The sequence below is a fragment of the Pithys albifrons genome, chromosome 21 (genome assembly GCF_047495875.1).
Source record: "Pithys albifrons albifrons isolate INPA30051 chromosome 21, PitAlb_v1, whole genome shotgun sequence".
In the NCBI taxonomy this organism is placed as follows: Eukaryota; Metazoa; Chordata; class Aves; order Passeriformes; family Thamnophilidae; genus Pithys; species Pithys albifrons.
Genome location: NC_092478.1, coordinates 1,046,836 through 1,060,287, shown reverse-complemented (window position 1 = coordinate 1,060,287; position 13,452 = coordinate 1,046,836). Strand labels below are relative to the sequence as shown.

The 13,452-nt window shown below is 58.2% G+C and overlaps 3 protein-coding genes across 11 annotated transcripts in view; 2 read left to right on the top strand and 1 right to left on the bottom strand.

Moving 5' to 3' along the window:
- Positions 1-7,424, top strand: part of MYO18A (myosin XVIIIA) — a 36,770-nt gene extending 29,346 nt beyond the window's left edge. For 7 of the 9 annotated variants that reach the window (XM_071575167.1, XM_071575161.1, XM_071575165.1 and 4 more), the window contains 5 exons: positions 470-655; positions 736-875; positions 1,938-1,982; positions 3,481-3,603; positions 6,785-7,424. In XM_071575167.1, coding sequence (XP_071431268.1) covers positions 470-655; positions 736-875; positions 1,938-1,982; positions 3,481-3,603; positions 6,785-6,923 — 633 coding nt within the window. In that variant the 3' untranslated portion in view covers positions 6,924-7,424. The remainder of the gene's footprint in view (positions 1-469; positions 656-735; positions 876-1,937; positions 1,983-3,480; positions 3,604-6,784) is intronic. The other 2 variants (XM_071575168.1, XM_071575166.1) reach the window with 1 other exon arrangement.
- Positions 3,610-6,772, top strand: LOC139681639 (uncharacterized). The gene has a single exon (XM_071575169.1). The coding sequence runs from the start codon at positions 4,420-4,422 to the stop codon at positions 5,671-5,673; it is 1,254 nt and encodes a 417-aa protein (XP_071431270.1). The 5' UTR covers positions 3,610-4,419; the 3' UTR covers positions 5,674-6,772.
- Positions 7,425-7,914: 490 nt separating the features above from the next.
- Positions 7,915-10,980, bottom strand: PIPOX (pipecolic acid and sarcosine oxidase). Its single transcript, XM_071575170.1, has 8 exons — positions 10,809-10,980; positions 10,303-10,451; positions 9,667-9,868; positions 9,363-9,545; positions 9,148-9,300; positions 8,919-9,077; positions 8,693-8,768; positions 7,915-8,599 (listed from the first exon to the last, which is right to left on the bottom strand). The coding sequence occupies exons 1-8, from the start codon at positions 10,932-10,934 to the stop codon at positions 8,469-8,471; spliced, it is 1,179 nt and encodes a 392-aa protein (XP_071431271.1). The 5' UTR covers positions 10,935-10,980; the 3' UTR covers positions 7,915-8,468.
- Between the last annotated feature and the right edge of the window lie 2,472 nt (positions 10,981-13,452).

Sequence of the window (13,452 nt, the reverse complement as noted above, 5' to 3'; positions counted from 1 at the left end):
GGCAAAGTGCTGCTCTTTCCCTGCATCGACTTAGGGAAATTATAGACTCCCCAGCCCCACGAGCACAGCCTGTTTTATATTCTGCCTCCGCAGCTCTGCCGGGGAGCGCGGCAGCTTAGCTCTCCTCTTCATATTTTCCAAGCTATTATTTCCTTTCCCGCTCTCTCTGCCGGGGCCATAAATATGCAGCGGCTGGCTCAGTGGCTGGGGGAGAACGGGAGCTATTTTTTCCTTACGTTACATGTTTTAATTACTTCACACACCGTTAAATCTATTTTTCCAATTCAAGAAGGCCCTTGCTGTTGTTGTTCTGCCCCTTCCCTGGCCCAGGGAAGGGGTGATTTCTACTCCATCTCCCGGTGTAAATTCATGGGGATGGGATCTGTCCTCTCATCAGCCTTTGGTGGGTGTTGGGGTGAGGATGGACCTGCAGGATGAGGGGACCGGGGGTGACCCCACTCCTTTGCAGAGCTTGGCCACACGGCTGAAGGAGAACATGGAGAAGCTGACAGAGGAGCGGGATCAACGCGCAGCCGCTGAGAACCGGGAGAAGGAGCAGAACAAGCGGCTGCAGCGACAGCTCCGTGATGTCAAGGAGGAGATGGGCGAGCTGGCCAAGAAGGAGGCAGAGGCCAGCCGCAAGAGGCATGAGCTGGTGAGGCACCATGGCAGGGCCAGACAGGGGGCAGGGGGTGTTCCCTGGGGCACCCGGCTCATCCTGCTCCCTCCCTGCAGGAGATGGACCTGGAGAGCCTGGAAGCTGCCAATCAGAGCCTGCAGTCAGACCTGAAGCTGGCCTTCAAGCGCATCGGGGACCTGCAGGCAGCCATCGAGGATGAGATGGAGAGCGACAGCAACGAGGACCTTATCAACAGGTGAGAACACTTGGGCCTGTCTCCCACCCGAAGCACGTCCCTGGGAGTCACTGCTTCCTTTCGCCACTTTGGAAATGCCACGGGGACACTCAGCTCTGCCTGGCCCTGGCAGAATGCTGTCCATCCATCCATCCATCCATGCATTGTGCACCTGTGCATCTGTCCATGCACCTATGTCTGTGCCATCTGTGCACTGGGCACCTGTGCGCACAGACATCGGTCCCTGCACCTGTGCATCCATCCCTCTGCCCACCTGCAGCCCCCGTGAGCTTCACCTGCTTGTGGAGGTGCCTGAAACACATCCAGGGCTGTGTCAGCTGGCTGGAAACAGCCCAGGGAGTCCCAGGAGCCAGGGCAGTGCAAGCTGGCAGGAGGTTTGGGGTGCTGGGATCCAACCCAGCCCAGGATAGAATTACAGAATCATAAAATTGTTTAGGTTGGGAAAGACTTCTGAGGTATCTACTCCAGCCATTAACCCAGCACTGCCATGTTAGCACTAAATCATGTCCCCAGGTGCCACATCCACATGTTGTTTTGAACATTTCCAGGGATGGTGACTCCACCACTTCCCTGGGCAGCCTGTCCCAACGCCTGGCCACCCTTTTGGTGAAGAAATTTTCTCTAATATCCAACCTAAACCTCCTATGGCACAACTTGAGGCCAAGTCCTCATGTCCTATCACTTGTTCCTTGGGAGAAGAGATTGACCCCCACCTGGCTCCAGCTTCTTTCAGGGAGTTGCAGAAAGTAAAAATGTTCCCCCCAAGCCTCCTTTTCTCCAGGCTAAGCCCCTCCAGCTCCCTCAGCCTCTCCTTACCAGAATTGTACTCCAGACCCTTCCCCAGCTTCATTTTCTTTCTTTGAACATGCTCCAGCAACTGATGTGGAATGCTGGAATCCAGCCTGGTTGCAGGGCAGCCTCTCCTCCCTCCCCTTACCCTCCTCCTCCATTTAATTTGTCCCCATCCATTCATGACCCACTTGGTCTTACATTTTTTAATTTTCATTTGATTTCTTTTCTGTTGTGTTTCTCCCCACCCCGACCCCCTCCAACCCCTCCCAGTTTGCAGGACATGGTGGCAAAGTATCAGAAAAGAAAGAGTAAACTGTGAGGAGCATCTCTTTCCTTCCCCCCCTCCCCTAACCCGCACCTCACCCCCGTGGGCCGGGGTCCCGCATGCCACTGGCCCAGCTCTGCATGCCCTAACATCACCCATGGCACGGCACGGCACGGCACATAACTGCATCCCATGCAAGGGGATGGGATGAGCCCCGGGACAGGGTGGGGGATGATGCCCTGCCACGGCTGATGATGAGCGTGTCAGCATGGGGCAGTGATGGAGCACTGCTAATTAATCTCCCCATCTGTGGTCGCTCCCATGACCCAGGTCCTGCTTAACTAACGGCACGTTTGCCTGGACATAACTGCGTTTGATATGGAGTTTAATTCTGTCAGTTATAAAACCTCAGCTGCCCCCAGAGTTTGTTTTCAGGGCTCATTGGGGGTTTTTTGGTGTTGTTCTGTGGTTTTTGTGTTGTTTTCTTTCCCAAGCCCAGCATTGCCTGGATGTATTGCAGTGGAGGGAGATGCACAGGATCGTTGCTTTGAACTTAACAGGAAGGATTCATATACAGGGTCTATCCCAGCCTGTCCCTCATGCTGTTTGCCATCATTCCCACGCAGAGAATAAACCCAAAACCGAGCAGATAAAAGACCTTTTAAGATCCTATGATATATCCCTTCCCTGGAGCAGCCCAGTGGGAGCCCTCGTTCTGTGGGAGTGGGCTGGGGAGAGGGGACCACACCGCTTCGATTTCTGTATAGATCCCGCCGGTGCTGCCGTAACCCCAATGAAAGCTGTAAGCGGTGAGGTATTAAGGGAGATTTATTCAGGGATGCTTTTAGCGTGGAGGAATGGATTTTGCAGTGCAGACAGCACCTTCTTTCTAAAGGCAATCAATACGGTTACGAACAGCCGTTATAAATTAGATGGTTTAAGCCAGATAGGACTTTTTTACACCGGGACGTAAATCAGGGGCTCTCGGGCACGGCAGGGCTGTAAATCTGCCCCCCGCGCTCCTGCGCCCGCCGTGCTGGAGCCGCTTCTGTTCCGCCTGCTAAACTCCTGTTTACCCGGGGCCATCAGCATCGCTCTGCCTCGCTGTAATTCTGCGCTCGACGGCGGCCTATAAAATGAACCCACTTATTTCCTTCCGAGTCCTGGAGCTGGAAATCTCCTGTGTTTCTGGAGCTGTGCCCTGCCTGCTGCCCCAGCTGCCTTCAGCTCTGGAGCCATGCAGTGGCAGGGAGGGATGTTGGGCAGAAGGTGCAGGAGCCCCTTGAGCAGGCCGGGAGGTGGTTTGGGGGATTAGCAGGTGCTTCAGGGAGTCCCTAAAATGTAGGCTGAGCTCTGTGCATGCAAGTTGTGCCCCAGAGATGGAGCAGGATCATGGGATTGGGTTTCACCCATGCCAGGGTACACAGGCAGTGGGTGCTGGGGGACTTGTGGTGCTTTCCAGTGCACTTTCACCTCTCCAGCACCCAAAATCTCACTGCCTCATGCTCACCTCTTGCTCTTTTCCGCCCTGACCGTCTCCTCTGGCAGTGACGGTGACTCGGATGTGGACTCGGAGCTGGAGGACCGTGTCGATGGGGTGAAGTCTTGGCTGTCCAAGAACAAAGGCTCTTCCAAAGCGCTCTCGGATGATGGCAGCCTGAAGGGCAGCAGGTGGGTGCAGGGCTGGGCATGGGGCTGGCAGGCAGAGGATGGGCTGAGCTGTGCCCGGTCATGGCCGGGGGTGTGTGGGCATCCCTCCCATGTGGCACTTGGTGCCATGTTCCTGCCTGGTGCTGGTGTGGTTGGCCAGGGAAGGGTTAATGCTGGCGAGTGGCGTGGTCTCCATTGGGGACACGTGTCCCCCCACCCAAGGGGACCTTCCTGGTCCCCTTTGCTTCATCCCACCCTGGAGGCACAAGGACATCCCCATCCCCTACCCCATTTGCCTCCCCAGGGCTCATGGTGATGGGCTCTAGCTCTGTGCAGCATTCCATCACTCCAGGACTGACTCCCTGCTCCATCTTGCCCTTTGCAACCCCACCGCGTCCCTCCCCATACCTCTGAGAAAAGGACAGTAGAGGTGTGGGACATGCCCAGGTGCCCCCACAGTGTGAGGCTGGGGCACACATCCCCATTCCCCTTCCCTGTGGAAATTGCTTTCCTGCTGAGCGCAGATTGCTTTTATCCAAACCCAGTTTCCTAGCAGGGCTCCAAGAGTCCCAGGGGACTCCCTCCCTCTGCTGAGCAGGGGGGAAAGATCTGAGCTGGTTTCTGTTAATTGGTTTAATTTATTCAGCGGTGCAGATGTAAAACATTTTGTTATTGGAGATAATTCCACCTTTTCTGAAGTCGGGAATCAAACACAGCGGCTCCAGGTAGCCGACAATGAAATAAATTGAAGGCAACACTTTAAAGGGGAATCAAAGTGGTGGGCTAGAACAATTCCCACATTTACGTGACATTTTTCCACGATGCCATTTCCCGCTGATGGAAACTGCTGCGGCCACCTCGCCCGCTCATCCACGTGTCTCTCTTGTCTCCCCGGTGCGTGCGGGGCCGCGGTGTCACAGGTCAGCGCTGCCGGACGCTCCCGAGGCCGAGGAGCGGCCGCAGTCGGTGTTGAGCTCCCTCAGCTACAGGAGGCGGCCGGGCCTCAAGGACTCCATAGGCGGCCACGGCGATGAGCAGACGCTGTTCAGCACTCTGGGCGAGCGGCCGCCTTCGCCCGAGCGCCCGGCCCGCAGGAAGGCCCGCGGCGGCGAGCCCGAGGACCGGGCGGCCGTCATCGCCCGCGCCTTCGCCGATGCCAGCGGTCGGGCTCGGCAAGGCCTGGACAAGCGGTGGTCCCTTTCAGCCACCGACGTTGAGAAAGCCTCTGTGGCCTCCGTTGCCTCTGCCCCAGTGAGCCGAGTGTCCTCTGCCTCGTGGCGCGTGCTGGAGGATGGGGATGATGGGGACGAGCGGTGCTCAGTGCTGAGCTTTGCCCTCTCCAGCCCTGGGAGCTTGCGGAGCAGGCGCGGGGGACCTGAGGGTCGCCCCGGATCGCGGCTCTCGCTGGCCCGCAGCTGCCTGGATGAGGCGGACGAGGGGTCCCGCGGGCAGCCCCTCTTGGGGCGCAGCCTCTCCGTGCCCCCGCGGCCCCGCAGTGCAGCCTCCGAGGAGGAGCTGCCTGGAGACACCCGTCCCGTGGGGCGCCGCTCCTACCTTGACCCTGACCTGGAAGCCGCCATCCAGGAGGTGCTGAGCTACCGCCCGCTGCGGGCCAGGGGCTGCTCCAGCCCCGAGGCCGATTCAGGGGATGACGGGCGGAGTGTGCGGAGCGTGCGGAGCGCGGCCCCCCTGGGCGCTGCCGACCGCCCCTCTGGCAGCCTGCGCCGCTCCGCATCCGCCCTCGACTTCTCCCGGCACACCTGCCGGTGCCGCAGCAGCTCAGGCTCTTCTGAGGAAGAGGAGAAGCATAAGAAAAAGAGTGCCAAGAAACGTGCCAAAAAAGCCAAGAAGAAATCCAAGAAGAAGAAGAAGAAGCAGCAGGAATCATCATCTGACTCCAGTTCCTCCTCCGAGTCCTCCTCTGGCTCCACCAGCTCCTACCGCAGCACTTCCAGTGTCAAGAAGGGCCCGCAAGTGGTGGGAGGTGAGGAGCCAACACGTCCTGCCAGGGGCAAGAAGGAGGAGAAGCAGCGGAAGAAACAGGTGGACAGCCTGATGATGAAGTACCTGTACCGGCCTGAGAGCGACTGAGGCAGGAGGTGGGAGTGGTGTGTGCTGTGCAGCATGAACCTCCCCGTGTGCCACTAACCGCTCACCCTAACCCTCTCCTGAGTCTGAGCCTGGACATGGAGTCCACCTCTGCCGGGATGGGGCACCTCTCTGTGCCTGCAGCAGCCCTGCTTTTGGGATCCCCAGTGCATCCCCATCCATGGGATCCCCAGCATGGCCTCAGTGGGACCAGCAGCTGCCCAGGCTGCCAGGATGCAGCGTGTTCAGGATTAGCAGCTGTGGGGCACTGGGAAGCGCTAATCCCTTCCTGGCTCCTCAGCCACCAGCCAGGAAACAACTGGATTTATTCCTTCAGGAATTGTGTTTGGGCAGAACAGCATCCTGCTGGTCCTGGGAGTGGGCAGGAGTGGGATGGATACTAACACACACCCGGCGTAGTGTGTGAGCGTGGGGAGAGGCAGTGCCTGGGGGTAACCCCGGGTGGGTGGTTGGAGCTCAGAGGTGCTGCCCTGTGTCCTAACGGGTGCCTGTGAGAGGAATTTGGGGTGTGAATGGCCTCAATCTGCAGGACTCCCTGTTTGATGCAGAGGAGAGGGTGTGCTGGGGCTCACTGGCAGCGATCTCTGACCTTTCTGATGGCTTGAGTAAGAGAATGGCTGGAGGAAGGGAAAGAAGCCTTTTGGAAACAGGGTTGTCATTGAGCTACCTATGCTGGGGCTATGGGGATGGAAGGGAGAATAATCCCCAGCACCCAGCCCTAGGCTTGGGTACAACGGGGACCCTCAGGCAGGGATGTCCATGAGCACTGGTGTTGGCACCCAGGGCCCTGAGCCTTTTCCTGAGTGCAGGCTGCTCTCCCCATGGGGTTGGCAGCCCCGGGGCAGGCTCAGCTCAGCCCCACCTCAGAGCAGGGGCTCTACTCAGTGCAGTGAGGAGCTGGTTGCAGTGGAGCATGCCACAAATATCTCAGAAATCATAAAAAAGGAGGCAGTCAGGGCTCCATCCAGCTGGCTGCCAGTGTGCTGGCTCACCGTGGCTCCCACTGCAGCCGGAGGGGAGCTATGCCCAGCAGCCAAGCTGTGCTGGGAGCAGAGAGCCCTCGGCCCCCCACTAACCCTGCTCTCTCCCACAGCCCCCCGAGCTCCCGGCACACCTTCACCTACGACAGATGGGACGAGGAGCAGGACGCCGGGGCCAGCACACGCCGCTCCTCCCGCAGCTCCCCCAGTGCCAGCGAGGCGGAGAGCCGGGCTGCTGAGACCCCCGCCTAGCCCCCTGGCACCACTTCCCAGCGCCCCAGGAACACTCAGCGCCGTGGGGCCGCCCCAGCAGCCGGTATTCCTTCTGCATGGGCAGGGGGACACACATGGCCACCCCCGGCCCCAGCCATGGCGGGAGCAGCCCGGCCGGCTCGCTGGCTGCACCCCCACCTTCCCACCTCATGTCTGTCCCTGGCAGTGGAGTCGGCTGCTCTGGCACCCTGGATTTATTCCTCAGTGCCTGCTGGCTCCTTATTTTATAACTTAAACTCCCCTCCCTCTTACACCCCTTTTAGTTGAGCCAAAGACGTCTCTTGCTGGCTGGGCCCTGGGGAGCAGCCACCTGGCAGCTGGGACGGGGACATGGGACTGGGTGCCAAGTGTCCACCTGGGTTTTCTTCAGCCCCCCCAGGCCCCCGCTCCTGCCTGGCTGTTTTGCACTAGCCCAGCTGTGCATCCCACCACACCCCCTTTACTTTCAGTATGAAAATAAACATCATTTCTGGCTGGTGACCCCGGCTGCTGCCTGCTCCGTGTGCCAGGGGCGTCTCCCTGCTTTGCAGGGGTGTTTGCATGGTGGCAAGGTCTGGTGGGATGGATCCAGACCGTGGGTGCCTGCTGCACCCACGGGTGCTGAGGAGGGGAGGGGGTGAGAGGCCCTCGTGGGTGCCAGCGCTGAATCATTTATCAATCTTCATAAATATGCAGATGAGCAGCGGGACAGAGCTGCTGCCTGCCAGCATTAATTATTTAACGTGGAGGAGATGATGATGTGCATTGCTGGCCGCCTGCATGGCTTGGCCTCAGCCCCAGCACCCGCTGGCTTGTGCCATGTGCCGTGCCCTGCACCTGGCCCCAGGGACCCCCAGCACCCCTGAGACCCCCCTCTCCCCACACTCCTGGGACCTTGGCAAGCCAGGTTATTTGATCCCTTTACCCACCATCTCTTGGAAACACGGGCCAAGCTTGGCGCTCACTGCCATAAAGCCACGCTGCGCTAATGCGCTTTCATTAAGTGGGAGCGATCTAATGATAATAAAATGGCACATTTAACATTAAAACATTTAACTTGACTCCTAAGCGAGTGTGTCTCTCTGCACTGCTCCAGTTCCATCTTCATGAGGCTGACAAAGCTCCTTAATTTGTTCCCAGGGAGCGGGTGCTTGGTAGAGACGGCTTGGCACCGCATGGCATGGGGGATGCTGGGATGCAGGGAGGCAGAGTACCAGGATGCAGAGATGTGGGGATGCAGGATACCAGGATGCTGGGATGTGGAGGTGCAGTGGTGTTGGGGTGCACAGATGGAGGGGACGTGGATGGATTGGTGCCAGGATGCTGGGTAATGTGATGATGGAATACAGCGATGGGAGGATGCAGGGTATCCGGGGAGAGGGATTGGAACTGTGCAGCATATTGGGACACCAAGGTGCAGAGAGATGGAGGCACATGTTGATGAAAGCACACTGGGGTGTGAGGACTCCCCAGGGCACCACCAGGATGCAGGGACACAACTGCAGGCTGGTGCAGTGCCATGGGGTCACATCTGGAGCCCCACAGCTACAGTGCAGCCTGGAGCACACCAGGGAAACGGGTGATGGTGAAGGGGGCCATGCTGTGGGATGGCTCCTCACCCAGGCTCAGCTCACACAGCAACTTCCCCACCACTGGTGCCAACTTGAACCCGTGGCCTGCAGGAAGGAGGGGGGAGGTAGGGGGCAGCCACTCCCATGGCCCCAGCCAGCTCTGGGGTGCTGGGCGGGGGTGTGGGTGCCCTCGCCTACCTGAGAAGCCAGCACCGATGATGATGTTGCTGAAATTGGGGTGCCGGTCCAGGATGAAGTCTTCATCTGGAGTGTTCTGGGGGAGCCATGGTGTGAGGGTGAGGGGCCAAGGGTCCACTCCTGGACCCAAGGTGTGGGGTGCAAAGGGATGGCAAGATCCTCCTTGGGGTGTGGGGGTGGGCTCAGGACCCTGTGTGCCTGGATCCATGCCCTGTGGGGGTCTCACCGTGTAGAGGCAGGTCTCCATCACAGCCGGTTGGGTCTCCAGTCCGGGCAGATAGCTGCTGATGAAGCTGCTCAGGAGGGCGATGTCAGGGCAGGAGGCACCCAACGGAGTCTGATCCCTCTTCTCAGGGTCAGTGGGACTGCCGTGGTGGTGGCACAGCTGGGGGATAACTGGTTAGGTTGGGCTGGTTAAGAGATACCCCACCCCACCCATGCTGTACCCCGCTCACCTTGACCATTCCTGGATACTCAAGGGCAGGCAACCCATAGATGCCGTGCGGGGCTTGACTCAGCCCCAGGGTCAGGAAGCAGGGCCTGGCAGTGCCCGTGCTGGTGCTCCCAGGCTGCTTCTCTCTCCAGTAGCAGACATTGATGCGCAGGGGCTGCAATCACTGCATTAACTCGGGCCATGACTGTGCCACCCCACCGTGCCACTGATCCTCACCTGCAGCGGCAGGCGGAGACCCAGCGGTTCCAGGAGGGCGCCTGTCCAGGCTCCGGCCGTGATGATGAGCCGGGGGGCTTGGTACACCCCAGCCGTGGTGGTGACAGTGACCATGGCCCCAGGTTCAATGCACAGCACCTTCTCCCCATCCCGCAGTGTGCCCCCATGTCGGCGAAAGACCTCCTGAGTGGGAATGGTAACAGCAGGTGGCTGCAGGGATGGAGCCAAGAGACCTCTAGCCCAGCCCAGCTCAGCCCAGCCCATCCTGTCCCATATCCCATCCCATCCCCTTGGCAGCACCCACCTGCACTGCCCTCAGTGCCCGGTCAGCGAAGAGCACCCCGGCGCTGCTGTCCAGCAGGGCCACCTCACCAGCATGGAGCCGGAAGCCAGGGAAGTGCTGGGCCAGCGCCGCGGCGTCGAGGACGTGGTTGTCACCCAGCCTGCGCCGACAGCCCTCCAGCTCTGGGTCTCCCGCTGGCCCCAGCACCACCAGTCCTGTCCTCCTGCATCCCACCAGCCACGTCAGCTCCCCCTACTCCCCTTCCCTGTGCAGACCTCCTGCTTGCTTTCCCCTGAGAGAAACTGAGGCACGGTGGCACCAGTGATGCTTGGGACATGCTACACTCTGGTGCTGGGGCACCCCATGGTGAGATGCTGGGTGACACAAGGTGGGTGCAGGAGGTGGTGCCTGGGGTCTGGATGCTGGCATTGTGCTTTCCCCCTCAAATACAGCAAGCACCATCAGCCCTGACCCTGGCACTGGAGGATCAGTTAGATACTCATTTCCTTAATGACATTTCCTTCATGGAGCCCCATAAATTACCCAGAGCTGGCAGCTGCCTGCCAGGGCAGCCACATCCCACCCAGTGGCCACAGCCCCCCAGTCCAGCAGGGAGGGAATGGTGCCCTGTGGGGGCTGCATCCCCATCCCTGTCACCTGTAGAGGCTAGTGCCAGCCTCAGCCTCCAGCCGCTGCCACAGGCGGAAGCTGTCGGGCATCATGCGGGAGTAGCACTCCTGGGGGTAGACGCTGCGGATGATGCGGCTCTGCCCGTGCGAGCTGCCCCTCGAGTGGGGCAGGGGGAACTGTGGGGTAGAGGGGACATGGGGGTGACCACAGATACCACCACCCCCAACCCCACCAGCCTCAGGTGTCCTGGTGCTGTGCTGCAGTGGGAACCTGGGGACAGCCTGTCCTGTCAGCCATGGCACCAGAAAACAGCAGGAGATGGGGTTCTTGGCACTGGGGACCTGGGGGTGCTGGCACTGGGAACATGGGGGTCCTGGTGCTGAGGACAGGGGGTCCTGGAGCTGGGGCTGCAGCACCAGCAGTGGCTCCACTCTGTGCTGTGGTGCCAGGGCAGCCAGAGGGCAGCCAGGTCTGCAGGCACCCGCCCCAGCCAATTGGAACTGGGGACGTGGCAGGATGGGGGTCACCGGTACCTGCTCCAGCAGCAGAGTGTCCCTGTGGCGCTGGGCCAGGTGGTAGGCAGTGAAAGAGCCCTGGATGCCAGCCCCGATGACGATGGCATCATAGGTGGCCTTCTGGGGCTGGCTTGGAGCAGCCATGTCTGTCCTCGTCCCCGTCCCTGTTCCTGTCCCTGCGAGCAGCCAGGAACTGATCCAAGGGGAGGAACGGGTCAGAGTCCAGCCAAGCCCAGCGGGTGGTGGAGCTTTGGCCACCGTCCAGCCCTATGGGATCACAGGGGCACGTGGGGCCCACATCTTTCACCTCCCCTGGGGTTGGCCAGGCAGAAACATCCCCATTCCCCCACCAACACCAGCATCTGAGCCCACCAGGGCAGGGAGCTCATCTGATCAGAGCAAGGAAATGAGACAAATGCAATGGAAAATTCCTTCCAATAAATCCCCCTTTCCCTCTCCACTGGTCACTGCTGGCTCTGGCTGCAGTGGGACGTGAGGCTTGGTAATGCTCCCATTTGTGTGCCGATGGGAAACCCCCACCTCGCTTCCAGGCAAACAGGGTTTTCTTTTCCCCAGCACAATTTATTACAGCCATAAACCATTTTGTTGCCATCTTTTGTTGTTATTTTTTTTAACGGGAGATAGGGTTGATTTAGGGCTCTCCAGAGCTGCCAGGAAGTGACATGGAGCCCCATGTCCCACTGGCAGTGGTGGATTTTGCAAGTCTGAGAAGTTTTAGGGTGTGTTTTGGGGTTTGGAGATATTCAGTGATTCCTCAGGGTGGGTGATAACGCAGGCAGGAGCTGGAAGCTTTGTCTGCTGCTGACACTGCCCTGTGCTGCCTTACAGCTAATTAGGGGAATTAATTTACTCTGGCTTCTGTGGTGTAAAAGGCATTATTTACTGGTTAATCGTCATTATTATGGAATGTTAAATATCATTATTTATTTTGCCACTCGCCTCTGGTGATGAATGAAGCTTTGGAAAGCAATGGAGGCCCCCACCAGGTCACAGGGACACCCAGACATTTTGCAAAGGCAGAACTGGCAGCTCACAGAGATGGGGAGGTGAGAGGAGGAGGATGGGGAGCACAGGCAAAGACTGGGGTCCCCTCCTGAACCCTTATCCACCCTGTTGCCCACAACCACCACTGCAATGAGTGTGTCCCAGTCTCAGCATGACTGTGATGCCCAGGGCTCTGCATCACACACAGCACTGTTAAATCAGCACATCCTTGCTTGCCTTTGATGTTACAAATAATTCACCAATTCCCAAGGTTTCAGCTCACTTTATTTGGCTTTGAATAGCCCCTCTACCTGCTCTTGCTTTTTCACTGGAAAGATGAAGAATAATTAATTATCCATGAAACATTAAATGGTAAAAATTAATTCCTCTCCCGTTAGCAGTGTTTTAATAGAATGGATAGAGAAGTCTGGCTCATGATGCTACAGAGCAGGGAAGACCATCAACATGGTGCTGAAGACCATCCCCAGGGCTCTGAGGGACCCCTCAAGCCATTTCTTTCATTCTACAGGTGACCCCAACCAGGGCTGATCCCAGGCATGAGGGAGGTCTGCACCCCAGACCCCAAAAAGCAGCTGCCTCATCTTGCCTTGGGGTGAATTTTTGTGGGGGTCCCCCAGTCCTGTGCCAGGGTCTCTGTCTTCACTGCCATATCCTCTTCACCCATTTATATTAACTGGAAACAATCTCATGGCAGCAAGAAATCCATTTCCCTAAGCAGCCGATACGGGTCAGGAGAGCTCAGTAAAAATGAAATATTCCCTGTGTGGGCTGGGTGGATGGATGGGAAAACTCAGGACTGGCAATGGCATAGGGAGGGGGATAGGGGGGTTTGGGCACGGGCTGCAGAAGCTGCCCCAGCTCAGGTCCACGTGGGGCTGGGGAAATGGGGGACTTTGGTCAAGTCCAGGCAGGGATCAGCCGTGGCTTGATGGGTGCTGGACTCTGCACTCACTGCACCCACTGCCCCTGCTGCACACTGGGATGGCAGCTGAAGCTGCCCAAAGTCCCGCCATCCAGCTATGCTGGCATCATACTCCTCCAAGGCCCAAACAGCATTCAAAAAAGAATTAGGGAGCACCATCATTCCCCAAGGAGCTGAGGAGTCCACAGCCTCCTTCTTGCCCAACCACAGCGTGCTGGCTCCAGCCACATTTGGCCCCATTTTCCTCCCCAGTCCTCGCCATTCCTGATGCTCTGATGGCACCTGCAAAGGATTGTTTGTTTTTTGTCAAAACCAACAGCTGCTGAAGGAAGCCCCTTATTAGCAGTCCAGGTACATGCCTGGAGAAGCATCGGGCGGATTAAAATGATTTGAATATCATAATATTAGAAACTTCAGTTTGGCCTCAAAATGCTCATCTTCCGAGCCCTACCAGGGCTTTGCTGCATTAAACATTAATGGAGCTACTGGCGGATCAAAGTTTTGGGGTTAGATCTGAAAGTGCTTTGTGGAAGAGCTGGCAGCACCCCTGGGATGAGAAGGATGCTGGCTGGCATCATTGCCAACCCCCATCCCACTGCAGCCATGGGGCTGCTGGCACACAGCCCATTCCACGGGCCTGGCCACTGCCCTTTTCTCCCCATGCCAGTCCATGAAGCAAATGGTTTGCCATTCTCCATAACAGGAATGATGTGT

What these genes read in the sequence shown, in the direction of transcription:
- LOC139681639 (XM_071575169.1), top strand. Translation starts at nt 4,420, where the DNA reads ATGGAAACTGCTGCGGCCACCTCGCCCGCTCATCCACGTGTCTCTCTT.
- PIPOX (XM_071575170.1), bottom strand. Translation starts at nt 10,934, where the DNA reads ATGGCTGCTCCAAGCCAGCCCCAGAAGGCCACCTATGATGCCATCGTC. An exon ending in GCTGGCACTAGCCTCTACAG is followed by an intron (nt 9,869 to 10,302) that starts GTGACAGGGATG and finishes GGTGGGATGCAG; the next exon opens with GAGGACAGGACTGGTGGTGC. An exon ending in GGGCACTGAGGGCAGTGCAG is followed by an intron (nt 9,546 to 9,666) that starts GTGGGTGCTGCC and finishes ATTCCCACTCAG; the next exon opens with GAGGTCTTTCGCCGACATGG.